Source organism: Rutilus rutilus (genome assembly GCF_951802725.1).
Source record: "Rutilus rutilus genome assembly, chromosome: 15".
In the NCBI taxonomy this organism is placed as follows: Eukaryota; Metazoa; Chordata; class Actinopteri; order Cypriniformes; family Leuciscidae; genus Rutilus; species Rutilus rutilus.
In genome coordinates this window covers 13,577,659-13,599,345 of record NC_140220.1, presented here as the reverse complement: position 1 = coordinate 13,599,345, position 21,687 = coordinate 13,577,659, and the positions used below count along the sequence as shown (strand labels likewise).

The 21,687-nt window shown below is 42.8% G+C and overlaps 1 protein-coding gene across 3 annotated transcripts in view; it reads left to right on the top strand.

Moving 5' to 3' along the window:
• fynb (FYN proto-oncogene, Src family tyrosine kinase b) overlaps nt 1-21,687 on the top strand; it is a 196,492-nt gene that overhangs the window by 122,269 nt on the left and 52,536 nt on the right. For all 3 annotated transcript variants that reach the window (XM_084432811.1, XM_084432810.1, XM_084432812.1), the window contains exon 3: nt 12,389-12,663. In XM_084432811.1, the coding sequence (XP_084288937.1) occupies nt 12,399-12,663 (265 nt within the window). In that variant the 5' untranslated portion in view covers nt 12,389-12,398. The remainder of the gene's footprint in view (nt 1-12,388; nt 12,664-21,687) is intronic.

Genomic DNA, 21,687 nt, shown 5'->3' with positions numbered 1-21,687 from the left:
ACCCTTGGGAGATATCATTAGGAAGCATGGAATTAGTTTTCACTGTTATGCCGATGATACTCAGCTCATTATTTCTTCACGCCCTGATGAAACTTACCGACTCACTAAATTAACGGAATGTATAGGTGATATAAAAAATTGGATGACTAGTAATTTCCTACTACTTAATTCTGAAAAAACTGAGATTCTAATTATTGGACAAAAAACTTCCTCACGTAATAATCTAGAATACTGTCTAACACTTGATGGTTGCTCTGTCAAGTCTTCGTCGTCGGTTAGGAACCTGGGTGTGCTCTTTGATACCAATCTTTCATTGGAAAGTCACATGTCTAGTATCTGTAAAACTGCATTTTTCCATCTTAAAAATATATCTAAATTACATCATATGCTCTCTTTGACAAATGCAGAACAATTAGTCCATGCGTTCATGACATCAAGGCTAGATTATTGTAATGCTATTATGGGTGGTTGCCCTACACGCTTAATAAACAAATTACAGCTGGTCCAAAACGCAGCAGCTCGAGTTCTTACCAGAACCAGGAAGTATGACCATATTAGCCCAGTTCTGTCAGGTCCATTAAGTCAAGAACACACAGACAATAAAAATAAAGAATTTTCATTGAATAGATTGCAAACAAGTTGATGTTCCTGAATTGAAATTTGGCGGTATGGCTCTGTTCAGGGAGTCCTCTGACCTTTCATGAGCACCATGAAATAGCAGAGAGTCAGAGGACAGCAGCAGCAGCATTAGGGAACGCTCACACAGTTTAGGACTGTGAGAGCTAAAATATCCCCCCAAACAAAACCACACCTGGCAATCCTCTGAGATCTACGAATATACGGATAATTTGCAATATGTTATAATCAGATGAGTCCTGACCACCCATGAGTTAGCAGAATCAGGGGACAGCAGCAGCAGTATGTTCTGATCAGATGAGTCCCCTGACCATTCATGAATTAGCAGAAGTCAGGGGGCAGCAGTATGTTCTGATCAGATGAGTCCCCTGACCATTCATGAATAGCAGAAGTCAGGGGACAGCAGCAGTATGAGGAGATAGCAGCAGCATATAGAGACAGCATTATCAGCATGAGGGGATGCACTAGCAGCATAAGGGCTCTCACATTATTTTGACTAGATGAGCTATTCCCCCCAAAACAGAAATTGAGTGTCTCGAATGGTGTCGTCTGAGCCACCCTAATTTAGCAATTTATATAATGGTAAAAATTAATTCATTACTGAAATGACTATTCAAGACTGCAATAGCTAAAACATGCTGTTACCTAGAATTATCTGACTTTGAACTGTTTTGACAGTCTGCAGTGTAAGCGCTATGAAGAGATGACTAAGCCATCTTCTGAGAAACAAGCTAGATGAAGGAATTAAACACTTTTTACCAGCGTACAGATCAGCAGAAGCGAGCAGCAAGCATGTATGAGCAAACTGAATGTGCTTTAAATAGGGCGCCTTGTTTGAGCTTTGGCCATTGAGCAGCGAGGGGAGTTAACGAGCTAATGCAGCTCAGCTGGAGCAGATCAGCTGACGGGACAGTGTTCTTAGCAAACAGCATTAGCAGCGTCTTGACTACCTGGCCTGCCAGAACTGACGCTGACGCTCAATTTCTGTCAACATTGCATTGGCTCCCTATTAAATAGGGCTGAACGATTAATCGCAATAAAACCGCACACGATTTGGCAAAGGCTGCGATTATTTTATGCGCAACTTGTCAGTGGAGTGCGGCCGATTGGTAGTAAATACTGCCCCATTTGAACGCCAGAGGGCGCTCTCAGGCAGACACGATAAATATGCCCCGCGCAGAAGTACATTAATGCACATCATTCCAGGAAATCCCTATCGCTGTAGCCGAATAAACAGAAGATTGAAACGCTTTGATTAAACATGACTTATAAATACACGACTGCCTTATTCTGTGTAAGAAGGCACATCATCTCACAGAAGGATGCTCAACTGTCGTTATGAAGTGAGTTTGGAGTAAATGCATGTTATTAAATGTTGTCTGTTGTTGGACAAGAGGTTCATAAATGCTTCTCATGTTTTGGAAAGATGTTTGACGCATGTTGTTTTTTTCAAATGCACGTTATAAGTGACTCAAACTCACAGTGCTTTCAGATGGAGCAGTGTTTACAGAGCCGTACATCAATGACAAGCTGCGCATAAAAAATAATCGCAGCCTTTGCGATTTTAAAATCGCGATAAGCCATCTCGATTTAAGTGCGATTTAATCGTTCAGCCCTACTATTAAACATCATATACATTTTTAAATATTGCTGATTACTTACAAAGCACTAAATGTTTTAGCTCCGCAGTACTTGAGCGAGCTCTTAACACATTATAATCCTTCACGTCTATTGCAATCTCAAAATTCCGGCCAGTTGATAATACCTAGATTATCAAAATCGACTGCTGGCGGTAGATCCTTTTCCTATTTAGCACCAAGACTTTGGAAAAGTCTTCCTAACATTGTCCGGGAAGCAGACACACTCTGTCGGTTCAAAGCTAGACTAAAAACACATCTCTTTGACCTAGCATACACATAACACACTATAGACTTTTATAATTCAATGTTAGGCTGCATAGATTAGGTCAGCCAGAACCGGGAGCACTTCCCATAAATCCTGATGTACTCGTTACATCATAAGAAGAATGGCGTCTACGCTAATATTAGTCTCTCTGTTTATCCCGAGGTTTACCGCAGTCCGCCGGATCCAGGCCGTATCCAGATCTGATGAAGGACCTGCGCCTGGACGCGACAGTCCTGAAATGTCAACTAGTATCTCCCCTGTGAAGGCCTTCCTCCCCTCCCTTTATCTATCTACAGATAAAGCATTGTCGGGATCATTCCGGTTCGCGTGGCTACGTGGAAGCGATTAAAAATTCTGTATTATAAATTTTAAGGCCAGACAGGTAATATGTTGAGGGTTGATTTGTAGGGAAGGACTACACGCCTGCGCACATATATTCAAACGCGCATACCTATAGACTGAACTCGTAATGTGCATGTGCACATTACCATCGCCGTTCTCACTGGTTCGCGTTTTTGAAGTTTGTGCACAGAGAACTTAAGAGTTTTCTGTTAAAACGGTGTTGTGTTAGCGGCCCTTAAGTTCGACGGAAGTGGATCAATCAAACTAACTTTAGCTGGACAATAACTTTATTCTAGAGCTGCTATAAAGCCAAAAAAATCTGTTGCTTTAATTTCCTATTATCAATGTAAAGCAGCTTTGGAACAATCTACATTGTTAAAAGCGCTATATAAATGACTTGACTTGACTTAAAAAGTGTACACTTTATGACTGTTTTTAACATGATAAAGTACATGTTTAATAGGTGCACTTTGTAATAATGTAAAATTAAAAGTTTTACTTATCTTTTGTCTTAGTTCTATTACTAAAGCACAAAGTACTTGTTAGGGGTTCAAGGCTCAAGTGTGTAGCACTTGAAAACCTTTTGTAATTGTTAGAATTTCCAAGGATCAGCATTCTACCTAAAAGTGATCGGGCAGACCAAACCAAACCGTAAGTCGTAGAGACTTGAAACTTTGAGGGATGGCAGTACTCACACCATCTACAATGTCACAGAGGCCTGCCCCAATCGGCCTGATGGTGGCACTACAGTGATCAAAAGTACAGAACGCAATAACTCATAACTCCTAAACTGTTCGTCGCAGGTTCAAGTGTCTTATATCATTGGAATCCTTGTCTCCTTGGCGGACAAAATGTCTCAGATTGGATTTTGCTAACTAGTCCTTGGTTTACCGCCTGAATGGAGCCAAGCCAGTTCTTCGCATTTTTCACGTCCGTAAAGGATTGTATATCACAGGATTTTTCGCACATGTCCATCACATTCATTCCATATGGTAGAACTCCTCATTCTGAGCAACTTTGCCTCTGGGACCGCCGCCATCAATCAAATGAATCCTTAAATATTGGAGATTATTTCAAAAATCTACTTTCGCAAACTAGTCCTAGGTTTTTTTGCTCAACCTCGATAACTGTTGAAAAGCTTTACACCATATATGTCCTTAGTAATTTGCCTGTATTGTCTGTAAATGGTCTTTCATCTATGACGGGTGACGTGTCATGATGGCGCCAGAATGTTTGGCAAGCCGTCTGTCTCTGTCGCATCTCCTTAGTTTGCTGTTTGCTATCGCCTTTTTTATCAGTACATATTGTCAAGATGTCTCTGCTTTGCTCGTTTATGATCGTCATACACTTTTCAACATTCGAATAATTGTTTATGTATTGTCTGAAAGACATGACTTGGGAGACCGCTGGACCTCGAAACTGCCTCCTTTGCTGTCGGACATACCGGAGTATCTGCGCCGTTCACCTGCTGTTGTTCTTCCCCGCAAGAAACGTTACAGGAGACGGGGAAAACGCGGAGGTGCACTGGTACGACTCAAGGCTTACCTGGCGTCCACCTGTGTGACGTGTCCTGATGGATGCTACGTTCCTGCTGTTGCCAGGCGTTTGCTGAGGATGAGAGATCGCTGGTTGTGTCCTGTTTTCCCTGACCCACAGATTATCTCCGAGGCTCATCTGCTGACGGTGCCATCTTCTCCCAGGCGGGCTCGGATCCACCGAGGTGGTGGTGTGGATTTTTCGAACCTGCGCCCGTTAGATCGTGTGGCGTCTGCAGCCACAGCCAGTGAGGATCAAACTCTTCGTTTGGCTTTGTTTAATGTTAGATCGCTAGCCAACAAGACTTTTCTCCTCAATGACTTCTTCACTTCTCGGGAGTTGGATCTCATGTTCTTAACGGAAACTTGGCTCCATGATGGCGATCTTACGTCTTTCTCCAAACTTCTTCCTCCCCGATGCGGCTTCCTCAGCTCCCCTCGGATCACAGGTAGAGGTGGAGGGCTAGCGTCTGTGTTTAAGTGTACTTTTCAATGTCGAGAGATTCTGTTTGACAGCTGCTCCAGCTTTGAGCTGCAGTTGTTCGAGTTAAATTTCCCAGTGATTGTATTATGTGCGGTGGTGTATCGACCTCCAAAGTTTAACAAGGATTTTATTCAGGACTTTGCTGATTTTGTGGCTGGGATTGCGTTAAAATATGATCGCTTTTTAATTGTTGGTGATTTTAATATACATGTATGCTGCGAATCCAGACCGATGTCTAAGGATTTTATTAATCTTATTGATTCTTTTAATCTTATGCAGTCTGTCACTGGTCCGACACACGAAAAAGGTCCTACTTTGGACCTCATACTGTCATATGGCTTAGATGTTGCCGTTAGTGAAATATGTGACACTGGTATGTCGGATCATCTACCCATTGTTTTTACTATAGTTGTCCCCTGCTTGGACACTTTGACTGTTGCTTCCACACGCAGTGTGCGTTCTATTAACCCTCTAACTGCCTCACAGTTTTCTTTTGCTTTTAAAGACTCAGTGCTGTACAATCTTGAAGATTGTATTTTTGATGTGGATGAACTCACAAACCTCTTTGACTCTACCTGTACTGAAATACTAGATTTTGTTGCCCCACTAAGGGAAAAACGCACTAAAACGCTATCTGAACCTTGGTTAAATGACCATACCCGCTCTCTCAGACGTGCCTGTAGAACGGCTGAGAGAAAGTGGAAAAAGGACAAACTTCAAGTGTCATTTCAAATTTTAAAGGACACATTACATAAATACCAGGGAGCGGTTAAATCCGCAAAAACATTTTTTTGTTTTTTTTTATCTCACCTGGTTGCTAATAATAATCAGAGGCCTCAGGTTCTTTTTAAAGTGTTTAACTCTCTTGTTAACCCTTGTGAAACAGATTGTGTTGTGCCATCCACTTTGTTGTGTGAAAATTTTCTGAAATATTTCATAGATAAAATTGCTGGCCTGAGTTTTTCATCATCTGCATTTACTAGTGACCCCTCGGTTCCATCTTTATGCCAAGCTGTCTTCCAGCAGTTTGAGCCAGTCACATTACATGTTCTCTCTGACATAGTTAAGCAGCTCCGTCCTACAAACTGCCTGCTGGATAGTATCCCTGCCCGATTACTCAAAGATGGTTTTAACATTGTTGGTTCCAGTATTTTAAGCTTGGTTAACGCATCTCTCAGTTCAGGGTGTGTTCCCGTAGCTTTTAAACATGCAATCGTGCAACCCCTCTTAAAAAAGAAAAATCTGGATCATTCGTTTTTTTCTAATTTTAGACCCATTTCTAAACTCCCATTTTTATCTAAAGTCTTGGAGAAGGTAGTTTTTAATCAACTGCAATCATTTCTAGATGATTTTTGCATTTATGAAAAGTTCCAGTCTGGTTTTAAACCCCACCACAGTACTGAAACCGCCCTTCTAAGAGTATATAACAATCTTCTCTTAGCAGTTGATTCAGGAAAATCAGCTGTTTTAGTCAATTTAGATTTGACTTCTGCCTTCGACACTGTCAACCACTCTATCCTCTTATCCCGACTCGAACAAAGTGTTGGCGTTACGGGTACGGCCCTGAAATGGTTTAAATCATATTTGACAGATAGGAGTTTTGCTGTCCACCTTGGGAATTGCTCTTCATCTGCTGCTCCTCTTTCTTGTGGAGTTCCCCAAGGTTCCATTCTGGAACCCATGCTCTTTTCCCTGTACATGCTGCCCTTAGGGTCCATTTTTTTTTAAAACATAACATTTCTTTCCACTGTTTTGCAGATGATGTACAAATCTATTTGCCTGTAAAAAACAATGAGAAGAACAACATCCAACCTTTGTTAGACTGCTTGAGTGATCTCAAAATTTGGTTGGATCAGAATTTTCTATGTCTCAATGATAAAAAGACCGAAATTGTTGTGTTTGGTCGTGCGGGACATTTAAGTGAATGTGCAGATGCTCTTGGTACTCTATGTTCCCATATTCGACCTTTTACCAGGAATCTGGGTGCAATTTTTGACAGTGCTTTTAAATTTGACAAACAAATTAGTTCAGTTGTTAAAACTAGCTTCTTCCACTTGAGACTTCTGGCTAAGGTCAAGCAATGCATGCTACGCAAAGAGTCATACATGCTTTTATTACGTCACGATTAGACTACTGTAACTCTTTGTATGCCGGATTGGAGCAGTCATCACTTTGACGGCTACAGTTAGTGCAGAACGCAGCAGCTCGACCTTTAACCGGGACCAAAAAACGTGAACACATTACACCAGTATTGGCCTCACTTCACTGGCTTCCTGTTTGTTTTAGAATTAAATTTAAAATTGCATTAATTGTTTTTAAAATCTTAAGTGGGTTGTCGCACATGTCCACACACCTGTCAAAGTACTGAGGTCTTCCGACCAGATGCTCCTCGATGTGCCCAGATCTAGGCTAAAAAACAAAGGTGACAGAGCGTTTGCAGTGGCTGCTCCTAATATCTGGAATGGTCTACATTTACATTTACATTTACATTTAGTCATTTAGTCATTTAGCAGACGCTTTTATCCAAAGCGACTTACAAATTAGGACTAAATTATCATCATCAGAGTCATCATGAAGAGGCAAAAAACAACAACGCAAGAAGTGCTCAAAATACGAAGTTCAGGCATTATTCAGAGTAGCATAAGCACGATAAGTGAGGTTTTAAAGGGAAAGTTTTTTTTTTTTTTTTTTTTATGAAGTTAAGTGCTCACGGAAGAGATGGGTTTTCAGCTGTTTTTTGAATGTTGTCAGGGATTCTGCATTCCGGATGAGGATGGGGAGAGTGTTCCACCAGCATGGAACTGTGAATGAGAATGTTCTGGAAAGTGATTTTGTGGCTTTCTGTGATGGAACCACGAGACGTCGCTCGTTGATCGATCGTAGGCGTCTGGTAGGGATGTAGGCTCGTAGGAGCGAGTGAAAGTAGGAGGGAGCTGAGCCTGTGATAGGTCTGTAAGCAAGCGTCAATGCCTTGAACTTGATGCGAGCAGCGAGAGGTAGCCAGTGCAGAGAGATGAACAGAGGAGTGACGTGGGCCCTCTTGGGCTCGTTGAAGACAAGACGAGCTGCAGCATTCTGGATCATCTGAAGAGGTTTGGTTGCACATGCTGGAAGTCCGGCCAGAAGAGCATTGCAGTAGTCAAGCCTAGAAATGACCAGGGCCTGGACGAGGAGTTGTGTTGCGTGCTCAGTTAGGAAAGGCCTGATCTTCCTGATGTTGTGCAGCGCAAACCTGCATGATCGAGCTGTCTTTGAAATGTGATCTGTGAAGGTCAGCTGGTCATCAAACGTTACTCCCAGATTTCTGACCGACCTTGATGGGGGGATTGATGATGAATCAAGCTGGATGGTGAAGTCGTGCTGTAGAGATGGATTGGCAGGGAGGACGAGCAGCTCAGTCTTTGCCAGGTTGAGCTGCAGGTGATGTTCCTTCATCCATGTGGAGATGTCTGCCAGACAGCTCGAGACCCGTGCAGCTACTGTGGGATCATCTGGTTGAAATGAGAGGAAGAGTTGTGTGTCATCAGCATAGCAGTGGTAGGAAAAACCGTGTGCCTGTATGATGTGTCCCAGTGATGTAGTGTAGATGGAGAAGAGGAGGGGACCAAGAACTGAACCCTGGGGAACCCCTGTGGTCAGTTGATGTGCTCTGGATACCTGCCTCTCCATGCGACTTTGAAGGACCTACCTGTGAGATAGGACTCAAACCAGTCGAGTGAAGTTCCTGTGATGCCCAGTGATGAGAGGCTGGACATAAGGATCTGATGGTTCACAGTGTCGAAGGCAGCAGACAGATCCAGGAGGATGAGGAGTGAAGATTTGGAAGCAGCTTTTGCAATCCGTAGGGCTTCTGTGACCGACAGTAAATGCAGTCTCAGTTGAATGCCCTTTCTTGAAGCCAGATTGGTTGACATCCAGCTGGTTGTTTAGAGACAAGAAGGATGTTACTTGGTTGAAAACAGCTCTTTCAAGTGTTTTTGCAATGAATGGTAGGAGAGAGATAGGTCTGTAATTCTCTACAAATGATGTGTTTAGTGTTGGTTTTTTAAGCAGTGGAGTAACCCGAGCCTGCTTGAATGCTGTAGGGAAGGTGCCAGTATGGAGGGATGAGTTGATGATGTGTGTGAGTGCTGGTAGAAGTGTGGGAGAGATAGCTTGTAGAAGGTGTGAGGGGATGAGGTCTAGAGGGCAGGTGGTAGGGTGACTGGAGAGGAGAAGTGTAGATACTTCTTCCTCGGTTAGCGGAGAAAAGGAGGACAGAGGGGTATTGGCTGTGGAAGGGGTCAGTCTGGGTTCCTGTGTGTGTGGAGCTGAGAATTGACTGCTGATAGTTGTTGTTTTGTTGGTGAAGAAGTTCGCAAAATCGTCGGCAGTTAAGGAGGAGGAGGGTGGTGGTGGAGGTAAAATAAATTATTACAAAATAAATTGTCTACCAATTTATGTAAGAAAAGCTCAGACTATTGAAACATTCAAGTCCTTGCTTAAGACGCATTACTATGCTTTGGCTTTCAATTCTAGTTGAGCTTTGATATCTTGACCTGTTGGTTATTTTGTTTGTACTTTGTGTGATATTGTCTGTATAATAATTTGTTTTTGTTTCTTTGTTGGATCTTGTGAAGCACTTTGGTCAATTATGATTGTTTTTAAATGTGCTATATAAATAAAATTGAACTGAACTGAACTATGATCTAGGTGGTTACAGGCTTGCTAAATTAAACATAATACCTTTTTACGTGCTTAAAGGCCTTAAAGCGCTTAAAGGGTAGTTAACCCAAAAATAAAGTCATGTAAAAATGTCAGTAATCACAGTACAATGAAGTAATGTTCATCTTCGGAACACAAATTAAGATATTTTTGATGAAATCTGAGAGCTGGCTCACTCCTCCATAGGCTTCTATGGGATCGAAACTTGCCGGCCCAGAAAAGTTAATAAAGACATCGTTAAAATAGTCCAAATGACTACAGTGGCTCAACCACAAGTTTATCAAGCGATGAGAATACTTTTTGTGCGCAAAAAACGACAAAAATAACGACTTTATTCAACTATTAACGATGTCTTTACCAACTTTTCTGGGCCAGCAAGTTTCGATTCCTTAGAAGCCTGTGGAGGAGTTATCCAGGTGTCAGATTTAATCAAAAATATCTTAATTTGTGTTCCGAAGATGAACGAAAGTCTTACGGGGTTCGAACAACATGAGGGTGAGTAATTACTGAATTTTCATTTTTGGGTGAACTAACCCTTTAAACCCTGTTAATTGCTGTTTGCAGCTATATTTATCATTTTAACTGTAGTGTGTTATTCAATATTACACTTATATAATTTGTATGTGCTAAATTGCCACTTCAAATGTTTAATTACAAATATATTCAAATGCATGACATACAAGTTTCAATAGTAATAACATGACAAAGTATATTTTAGTTTACCATAAATGTCAGTACATTCGACAGTACACATTAACCATATTTCACAGACAATAGAAGTAATTATGAAGTTAAATATAAAGATATACTTAAGTACTACTTAAGTGTGTCAAAAAAGCACTCAAAATCAACTAGTTGTATTTCATGTAAATTTTAACAATGAAACATTTTCATTTAAAGCTACACTGTGTAATTTTTTTAGTTGATTCTTAGCAAAAAACACTTAGTTCTTTCAAAAATATATGTGCTCATTAATGTATATTTACTTCTTTCAAGTAATAAAGTATTCTCATAAGTTTATAATCTGCCATTGAAAGTACATACGGGTGAGGGGTTCGAATGCCGGTCGCCATGTTGCCCCTCCATCTTGAAACTACATTAGCCAAAGAGGGACATACCTGTAAATTCAAGCTTCGCCTTTCGTGCTTTACACTCAGTGACTCAGAGAGGAATTTGAGGGGGAGATTACTAGCGACTGCCGGCAGATTTGAAAGATTGCTGATGGAGGATAGGGCTGGGCGATATAACGATAATTATCGCGATATAATTTTTCTTGATAAAACGATATCAAGAGTTCGATAAATGTTCGATAATGTTTATGCGCCAAAAGTGGAACGAAACTCATTTGAACCACGCGCCACACGGCCCATTTATCCGCTCGGGTCAAAGTCCAGACGGCAGCGCGAGCTCACTAGAACAGATGCGTTTACTCTGATCGGTCTCGGTCACGAGATCCAGTGAGAAGCGCTTGAATTCAGCGAAGAACACAATTGTCTCCTTGATTTAAACCAGTTTAAAGGCAGATGAAACAGCGCTGACAAACAGGAGAAACACTGTGTGCAACGATACAGTCAGAAGACTTTTCCGTCTACAAATTCCCATCATTTACCTTGGATTTACTGTAACGACGTTAGCTTAGTAATATTAACTGCACCATGAAATGTGGGATATACCTATTGAATTGTATTATATTATTAATGTAGACAATGTATTAAAGGACTAATGGAATATAATTACAGTATTTAATAATGTATTAGGCTACTGTTTTTCATTCAAATACCATAGAAAACAAAGTTACATTTTGCCATGATAGTGAGGAGCTATAGGCTATGCCTGGTTTTATCTGTGGTTATCATGATCTAAATACATGATACTGGATGACCAATGGGTAATTTTAATAAAACTCAAACAGTCAGAATATCACATTTTACCAAATAAAAATTAGCACATGCAGAAACTAAGAAATTAATTTTTCTATTTAGATATTTATTTTGTTAAGGAAAATTGACAAATGTTTGAATGTTCTACCTCAGATTTGTGAAATGTTCACTTGTTTGGCAAGTGTTCATGATATGTTCTGACAATAAAGAGTAGTTTAAAACCACAATTAACGCTCTGGTTTCTACAACTTTCACTTAGGAGCAAAAATCTGCCTTTAAACTTGAAAGAAATAAAGATTTGACATTTATCGTGATAATTATCAATATCGACTGATATAAAAAAAATATCGTGATAAATTTTGCCGAAGTTGCCTGCTTTCTTCTCGACAGGTAATTAAGCCTATTTGTGTAAATTCGAAGTTTTATAGTTGCTTGTCTAACCATAGCATGGTTGTGCATAACGGCAGAACGACCTCTAGTATAACTTGCGTTACTTTTCCTCACGTCAATGGTGAAAAAGTATTGTTTACCTTGTAACATAAATCTGTGCTGTGACGGATCACAGGTGATAGTTAAAGGCGCAATTGGATGAAGTCGAACTGGAAGCCATGTTAATCTTGGAATAATACGGCCACCGTAGGAGTTAAAACGCCCTCGAAATTGAAAGGAACAGAAACTAATATTCACTGGGTAGTCATATACAATTTCACTGCTAGATGGGGGAAAATATCACACAGTGTAGCTTTAATTATAAATCGCATTAAGTGTTCGAAATCAGTACATTCAGTTTGCATTTAAGTATGTTCTTTTAATTATAATATAATATTTTTTTTTATGATAAAGTATGCTAAAGTGTACTTAAGGTAGTTTATTCCTAATCTCTCTCTGTCTTCATTTCATAGATCATAGAGGATGGGCTGTGTGCAATGTAAGGACAAAGAGGCTGCTAAGTTAACAGAGGACCGGGACACCAGCTTGTCTCAGAGCGGAGTAGGTTATCGATATGGTGTTGACCCCACGCCACAGCATTACCCCAGCTTCAGTGGGGTCACTGGGGTCGCCGCCATTCCCAACTACAACAACTTCCATGCCACTGGGGTCACGCAGGGAGTGACCGTCTTCGGAGGGGTCAACACAGCAACACACCAAGGAACGCTCCGCACGCGAGGAGGCACAGGTAACACACACTTCATTAGAATGGAAATGTTTCTGAATATCAAAGTTACTTAGTTTCTCAGGCTCTGAATTTTTGTCTGCCTCTATAGTTGCCAAACTTCTTAAAAACATCTAATTCGTTGACCTGAGAATTTGATAAAGCGAAAAGCCGTTTGAACAAGAAAATCTGAACATCAAATATTGATGCCTCGGCTGAAATACAGGAGGAGTAAACTTCCATTTTATAATTTATTAAAATATTGAGTGCAGCATCATATCTCAGTGCCCATTTTTGTTGGTGGCCAAAAAAACGTGTGCATTTTTACAGACTTCATGAAATGACTATTAAAAATAAAGTTTCTTTATTGCTATCTTTGGTTCCTTGAAAAAACGTTAACTTCCTCAGAAGCTTTCTATTGCACAAAAGGTCTTTATCCACTTTTTTTCTACGCCCCATGATGCTTTGTGCAAATTATTGGAGTATCTTCTGTTAAACTGTAAACAATCAGCGAAAGGTTCACTCTATCAACACAATATGCTTCTTTTTTTTTTCTTTTTTTACTGGGTACAATGAGATTTATTCACCCTTCAACCATCAAACATTAAAAAGAAACTTACAAATTACTATAACAGACCATGCATAACCCCAAAAGCTTGATTCTTTCCGCAGCAATAATATGGATGGGTTAAATGTCACTGTAGTAATATAGTATGTCTAGATCAGCCTTTCTCAAAGTGGGTGCCGCGGCACACTGGGGTGCCCCCTGACTGTGTCAGGGGTGCCGCCAAAAAATTACGTAGGCTAAAAAAAATAAATAAAAATCTGACATTTCATATATAAATATATTTGAATTTACATAAATACATTCTTCTTCTTTTTAACCCTTTCGCACGTACGCTCACACCGGTGTGATCAGTCTAGGCTGGTCCCTGGAGCACCGGTGTGATTAGAACATAGACTGTAAAAAAAGATGGACGACGCCCCTTCGCTCTCTTCCATTGATGAGAACTGAAGCCGCCAGAGTCCCGATATGGCGCTGACATATTGGAACTTGAGTCTGCACAGTAGCGATCTCGGGATCAGACCTGCGCAGTAGTGAGCAGGAAGTAAAGCCGCGAAATCAACGCTCCGCCCTCACTCTCGCAGAATGCACTCAGGGAGAGTGGATTCTGCACACTTTTTAAAAAATTGATTGCAGTACGACAAGAGGCTTGTTAAAATAAAGTAAATACAATCTCCTCAGTCCTCCGAAGATCCCGAAAAAAATGTCCGTTGGTGCTTCAGTGACTACTTCGCTCGAGAACCTGTCAATCACAGCTGTCAATCATGACGTTACACCACCGCATCACGTAACTAACTAAAAACCATCTTATTTTTGAAACAGACACTTGAACTTACATCAGCGTGATAAAAACGACAGCAAATGAAAGAAACCACCTTTGGAAAAAAGATATTTGAAGTGTAATTTAATTGTTTAGTTGGTCTCACGTCCCGTTGAATAACATGGGGAGGCGGGGCTTATGACCTATACTAGGACCAGTCACCGGGGGGCGATCGAGACGTTTTGGCTTCACTTTTCAGGGCTTGTGCGGCACGCTTGGATTAGAACGGTCAGTGCATGACGTGATCAACTGCTAAATTCAAATGTGCTTTCGCTCGTTGGCTGGAGCTGAGAGCCAGAGACAGGCGCGCTCAGCTGTCATATATCACAACTTTTCAGTGTTTTCATCCACATAATGTTTGTTTTAGGTTTCAGACATAAGTACTAAAAAAACAATACATTTAGAGTTTGTAAAATACACACCGATGTCAAAGGAAGAGGCAATAATAATCCTTTCCATTATAATTAGTTTTATTCATATCAGATACACATTGTGTAAGTAACTTTAAAGTTTACTCTATTCTTCTCCCAGTTCACCTGCCACTTACTTTTATGTATTTCGGGAGAAGTGGATGAATTCACTTGTTGTAAATCCAACAGATCCGATTCTCTGAACTGCATCTGCGGCACAAACTAATTTGGCGGTGCCAATCGCGCATACAGCTCAACTAACGCGATCGTTATAATGGTGTTCAAAAAACAAAACACTTCCACTTGCATATATTTGACAATCGGAATATCAGATATTTCATGCCATATCTAACAAATTTGTGAATATTTTGAATAAAAAAGGAAAAATGACATAAAAGCAGATCATCATTCATTCAGCTCTGTTGTTGCTGCGGTATGTCACGTGACAAGCAATGACGCGTCACCATGGAAACCATAAAGTGACACATTCTAAATAACGGTCACCTTGAAAAACTCACGCTGGGGGGTCAGCCAGAATATTTTAAATTTACGTGTGAACGGGTTAAACATATGAACGGATTAATAAAATTGTAAATTCATTTTATATATATATATATATATTGTTGTGCTTTCTCGTGTTGGTTTCTCAGTGTCCGTGGAGGCGTGAAGAGAAGCACACAACAAAGAGAGTACGTTCAGGAACTTTACTTTACTTAGAAAGTCACAACTTACATCAACGGGGGTTTTATGCTCTTGCCCAGCGCTGATGGGTTTATCTACAACCATCCGCACCGGAGCCTACGAGCATCTCATGCTAAACGTAAACAAGCAGTCAACTAATCCCTACGTAATGACGTAGCCACATCTGATTGGCTAATAAGAACACATTACGTATACTAGTAAAATAACCGTAACAAACAATGTATTTACTGAACTAACACTGTAACACCACCCCCCCTTTTTTTTAGCTCTCCAGAGTCCCTTCTGTACCACTGAGGATGAACAGTTAACTTTTTGTTGTCTTCTATTTTCTTCTTTAGTCCATATAACGACTTGGGGCTCGAACAAGTCGCCCCCTTTTTGTCTTCGTCCCCACTTTTCCACAGGGAATAGGGTCACAGTTAGAGTCCGTTCCAAGCAGGGTCAGAGGCTCTTCCGACACAGAGTTGTCAGAGGACGATGGGTTTGGTGCTTCTGCCCCTGTGACAACAGGTACTTGAGCAGTGATTGGAACCAGGGAGCCTTCCTCGGTGCAGGTGTATTTGTGTCGCAGACGCTGCATCCAGGCAGGTATGTGGTCACTTAGATATGGTTGTAAGCGATCATGATGCAGTACCTGTTCACTTCGTCTGTCCCTGACTCGGTAGAGCACTGGTCCAAGGCATGCTGTGACGACCAATGGCCCTTGCCATGGGGGTTGGAGTTTTGGACTGTAGCCCTTTCTCCTGCTACTGACCCTCACTGACACAAGATCACCTACTTGGTAGGACTTCTCTCTGGCTCGTAAGTCATAGACCTTTTTCTGGCGAGTCTGAGCGGAGCGTAAGTTCTGGCGCGCTACTTGATGAGCCTGCTGAAGGTTAGCTTGCAGTTCCTGAACAAACTCAGGTGTACCTTTAGCTTCTCTGGTAACCTCGTCCATCCTTAGCCAGATGTCATGTGGCTGGAAAACTTCTCGCCCCAGCATCAGCTGATTTGGTGTGAAACCTGTCGCTGATCGACAGTGCTCCTGTACGCTGCAGTGAGTAAGGGAAGATGCTCATCCCAATTCCGCTGACTTTGGTCCACATAACACCGTATCATCTGCAAGAGCGTTCTATTGAATCTTTCCACTTGCCCGTTCGAAGCCGGATGATATGGTGTGGTCCGGGTCTTGGTTACTTGTAACAGACGACAAACCTCTGTAAAGAGCAAACTCTCGAAGTTCCGTCCTTGGTCTGTGTGAATCTCAAGGGGAGCCCCAAAGCGTGAGATGAAGTCAAACACCAACCTCTTTGCTGTTGTCTCAGCTCCTTGTTCGGGGACAGGGAATGCCTCTACCCAGCGAGTAAACTGGTCAATTATAACGAGGATGTACCTGTTGCCTGTCTTGGACTCTGGAAATGGTCCTAGGACATCAAGGTGTAGTCTGTCCATTGGCGCTCCAGCCTGGTAGTTCTGAAGCTTGGCCCTCCCCATTGGACTGGTTGTTTTACAGGAACTACACTGTGGGCACTTCTTGACGAAAAGGCGTACATCGTTCCCCATATTGTACCATAGGTAACACCTGCGGAGGCGCATAAGCGTCTTTTCCTCCCCTGCATGACCCGCTTGTGCTGGATTGTGACAAGATTGGAGAACCTCAGTCTTCAGGGAAACAGGAAGAAGTAAGCGCAGAGATGACATACCTCCATTGACATCATCCCACCGGTAATAGAGGACCCCATCTCGCATCTCTACTTGAGACCAACACAGCCAGTACTTGCGAACCGCAGGGCTCTGCATCATGACCTCTTCCTTAGCAGGCAAAGAACCATCAGACATCCATTTATGGAGAACTGAAAGGTCTGGGTCAGCTAACTGTTCTTCCCTGAGACTTTCGGGACTCAGCGGTTGCAGCCAGTTTGAGGAAGGACTTGGGTTGTCATCACCTACTTCATTAACATCACTGGGAGTGTTAGTGCAACTACCCTCATTCTGACGGTCAAGGGAGTGTGTGCGTCTTACCGCCAAGGGGATGACATCATCGACATCTTCCTCGAATCTGGCCCACTGATGGTGGAGCTTTCGGCAGAAGCGACAGCCCTTGCATGGCAAGCTATCTAGCTCTCTTCCTGCTTGATAACAGTCACAAGGTTCTTCATTCAGAGTCTTTCGGGACAGAGCGTCAGCGTTGGAATGGTGTGTACCTGGCCTATGCTCGATGACAAAATTGTACTGACTGAGTTCTTCAAGCCACCTAGCCAGTTGTCCTTCTGGTCTCTTAAACCGGTATAGCCACGTTAGACTGCTGTGATCCATCCTGAGTAAGAAGTTAGACCCCAGCAAATAGTGGCGGAACTGTCTTGTGAACCTGACAACTGCTAAGAGTTCTTTACGTGTGACACAGTACCTCTGGTGAGCTGGTGTGAGGAGACAGCTGGCAAATGAGATAACTTTCTCTTCCCCCCACTGTAACTGTGAGAGCACTGCTCCGATGCTCTGGTTGGACGCATCAGTGTCCAGGACAAACTGTCCAGATGTAATTGGGAACACCAAGATGGGTGCAGTTGTGAGGCTCCTTTTAAGATGTTCAAAGGCCTTGTTCTGCTCCTCTTCCCAGGAGAAGGGACTCCCTTTCTTGAGTAGCATTGTCAAGGGTGTAGTGATTTCAGCAAACTTGGCAACAAACCTCCTGTAATAGTTGCACAGACCCAGGAAAGACTGGAGTTCCTGGACACTGGTTGGGGTCTTCCAGTTCCTAACGTCACTAATGAGGGCTGGATTGGTCTTAATTCCTTCGCTGCTCACAACGTGACCAAGAAACAGGACTTCGTCTCTTAGCAGCTGACATTTTGAGGGCTTCAGCTTTAGTCCATATTCCTGCAACCTCTGAAAAACCTCTGCTAGGCGCTCCATACACTGTTCCACATCTTCACCAAAGATGATTATGTCATCCAGGTATATTAGTAAAGTGTCCCACTGCAGCCCTCGTAGAACCAGCTCCATGGCCCTCTGAAATGTGCTGGGTGCGTTACATAGACCAAATGGCATTCTGGTGTACTCATATAGTCCATACCTCGTCACAAAAGCAGTCTTGGATCTGTCTTTTTTATTCACTTCAATCTGCCAATATCCTGACTGAAGGTCAAGTGTTGAAAATGTCTTTGCACCACCCAGCACGTCCAGGCATTCCTCTATTTTTGGTAGGGGATATGCGTCCTTGATGGTAAGATCATTAAGCTGGCGATAATCTACGCACCAGCGGACCCCCCCCCCCATCCTTTTTCCTTACAAGGACAATAGGGGAAGCCCATTCTGAGCTTGAGGGGACAACAATACCTGAATCAAGCATTTTCTTGAGATGCGTTTCCTCCTCATTCCAGAACCCTAAAGGGGTACGTCGTACTGGCTGTCGAACAGGCTTAGACATTCCTGTGTCTATGCTGTGCTGCAAAGCAGAAAACTTCCCATGATCATCATCAGTTGCTGCAAAAACTGCTTGATATTTACTCAGCAGAGCTACTAACATCTCTTGTTGCTGTTCAGTGAGCGTTTCGCTTGCAGAAGTAAACAACTGTCTGAGGTGCTCTGGAAGGTCAAGAGCGTTTGGTGACGACACCCTTCTTATGTCATGTTCATCAGGAGGCTCATTGTCAGGATCTTGTGGCACTGAGTTCCCACTTTTTGCATACAATGGAGCATCGCCTGGAACTAAATAGGCTCTATCTCCCTCCTCTTGAGCATCAGGATATGCTTCGATGAGCACACCCAAACAGACTCCTCGTAATAAGGGTCTACTGGAAGCTGTGACATTGCATAGCCTGACTGGGATCCTCTGTTCCATGTTAATCATGATGCTGCCTGAAGACACTCCATCAGCCAGGCTAACAGGCTCTAGAACAGCCGGGAGTTCTGGTTTTGGGTCGTCTACCACACCCCAAACTAAACATTCACACTCTGGCGGCACAGTGACATCACTTTCTAACATCACTCTCGAAATGGCATAGTCTGGGCCCTTGCCTTCAGATATATAGGCTGGCATGAGTTCAGAGCCCATAAACACTTTACCAGAGGCATGTATGGTGAAATCAGCAGCTTTTAAGAAATCTAAGCCCAAGAGCAGGGCATCACGAATTGGTGCAATGCAAACTGTCCACTCCAACACCTTTGTGCCAATTCTGAATTCCACTTTCACTCCGCCTGTTGCTGACATCTCCCTTCCAGTTTCTGCATTTCGGAGACACACATTTTTCAGTCCTGAAGGTGATTTAGCGGGTAATTTGCTGTACGTCTCTTCAGACATTATTGTAGCCTCAGCACCCGTGTCTATAACTGCATTAACTGGTACGCCATCAACAGTCAGCAAAATCATTAAACTGGGTCCTCGACTCTCAGCTCTGCTCACATGTACAATAGACGGACTCTGCTCTGCGTGTTCGGAGTGATTTTGATTTGAGGGCTCCATTCTGGCCACAGTATTTGCAGGGGGACTTGTAGATGGACTGGGGGACCGTGAGCAGTTTCGTTTGAAATGTCCCTCCTCTCCACACTGGAAACATGGCCCGCTAGAAGCTCTGGTGGGGCTGGTATTTTGCTGTCTGTATCTGCTTGACTTGAAAGAGGTCTGAGCTGCACGTCCTCTTTCTGACTGAACTGCCATACTGGAATTTATTTGTTGGGTGGGTCTTATGGAAGAAGGAAGAGCAACAGAAGAGGAAGTAGGCAGGCAGGCTATGGCTAGTTGGAGCTTATCAACTTTATCAATGAGTGTTTGCAACTGGTGCTGTGTAACATAACCCGGCTGTGACTGCACTCTACGTGACTGCAAGGCCGGTGGCTCATCATCAGAGTCCATGTCTTGATCAGCCCAGGATACTCGACGTGTCCTCCCCTTCAGATCAAAGTCTCGTCCGAGTGTGGCTTTGAAATTGTGTTCATAAGATGATACTAGCCGTTGTGCCTCATCCAGTGATACAGGGTCACGGTTCATAACCTCGTATGCCACTTTCTGGTTGCGCAGCCCTTTGAGAAAAGCATCAGCAGCAATTTGCTCCCTGAGCTCAGTGTCAACTCCAGGATAAGCTAAAATGACCAGCCTGTGAACCTCCTCTGCGAACTCCGAAACAGTTTATTTAGACTGGCGCAGTTCTCCAAGTCTCCTCCGTGCTGTGGTTGGAGGTTCTTTCTGGCCAAATCGGAAAGCCAGCTGTTCTTTCAGCAGAAAGTAATCTTCACGTATGTGTTCAGGTAATGAGCACAGATATCTGACAGCAGCTCCTCGTAGACATTCATGGAGTTTATCCACTCTCTCTACTGTACTCCATCTGTAAATGACAGCTCTGCGCTCAAAAGGAATGATGAAGGAGTCCCAGTCATCCTTACCATCGTAAGTGTCAAGTTTAGCTTTAGGTCCATCTGAAGCTCTACCACGCGGGGTTGTGAGGTGATGGGTGGGTGCTGCAGCAGTTGAAGGTGTGTGCATGTTTGGGCCCAAGTTGAAAGAGCCATTATAATGGCTGGGTCCCTGTGCACGGCTTCTAGGTCTTACATCGGGGCCAGGTGTGGAGGAAGTTGGACTAATTGGGCTCCGTACGTGTCTATCAATGACCGCGAGCTCAGCAGCAAAAAGCTGTTCAGCATCTGAAGGCCCTGTAGCATCTCCATCTGTCATAAGAGTTCTATCAGGGGCAGCTGCAAGTGTGGTAGAGTCGTCATGTTGGTGGGGACCACGTGTTACTTTACTGGCATGACACTGCTGCGTGAGGGCAGACAAATTAGCCTCCGTCGCTTCCAATCTTTGGAGCAGAGGTGAAATGGCATGTTGAAGTTGCTTATTTTGTTGTGCTAGCACAGCCTGTAGCCACTGTGGGGGGTCTGGAGCAGCTGACGCTCCAAGTTGGACTTCTGACTCACTCACATCCATGTTATATTACAATTTAGCTTGAAATTATTATTATTATTTTTTTATTTTTTTGCTTTTTTTTATTTTTTTTTTTGTATATATATATTATACTGAAATATATTCTGGTTTGTGAGCTTCGATGTAGATTTGCAGGGCTGTTTAGTAGTGTCTGTGAAAGTTGGCTGTTTGTAGTGTCTGTGAAAGTTGGCAAGCAGCCAACAGCAGCGCTATCTTTGGCAGACTGCCAGCGCCACGCCTCTCCGATGGGGGAAGTGAGACTCCGTGCAGCTCTTATTTTCGTGAGTTTATGATGGTCAATGCGACGACCAAACGTGAAAAATCAGTCTTTAATACTACTTCACAACAGCGTTTGCAGTGATTATGATGTCCATCGATTAACAAAAGATGTCCCAGCAGTTCACAACACTCACGATTCTCTGATAACTGTCAATCACGCTCAGCTTCTGACACCACTTGTTGTGCTTTCTCGTGTTGGTTTCTCAGTGTCCGTGGAGGCGTGAAGAGAAGCACACAACAAAGAGAGTACGTTCAGGAACTTTACTTTACTTATTAAGTCACAACTTACATCAACGAGGGTTTTATGCTCTTGCCCAGCGCTGATGGGTTTATCTACAACCATCCGCACCGGAGCCTACGAGCATCTCATGCT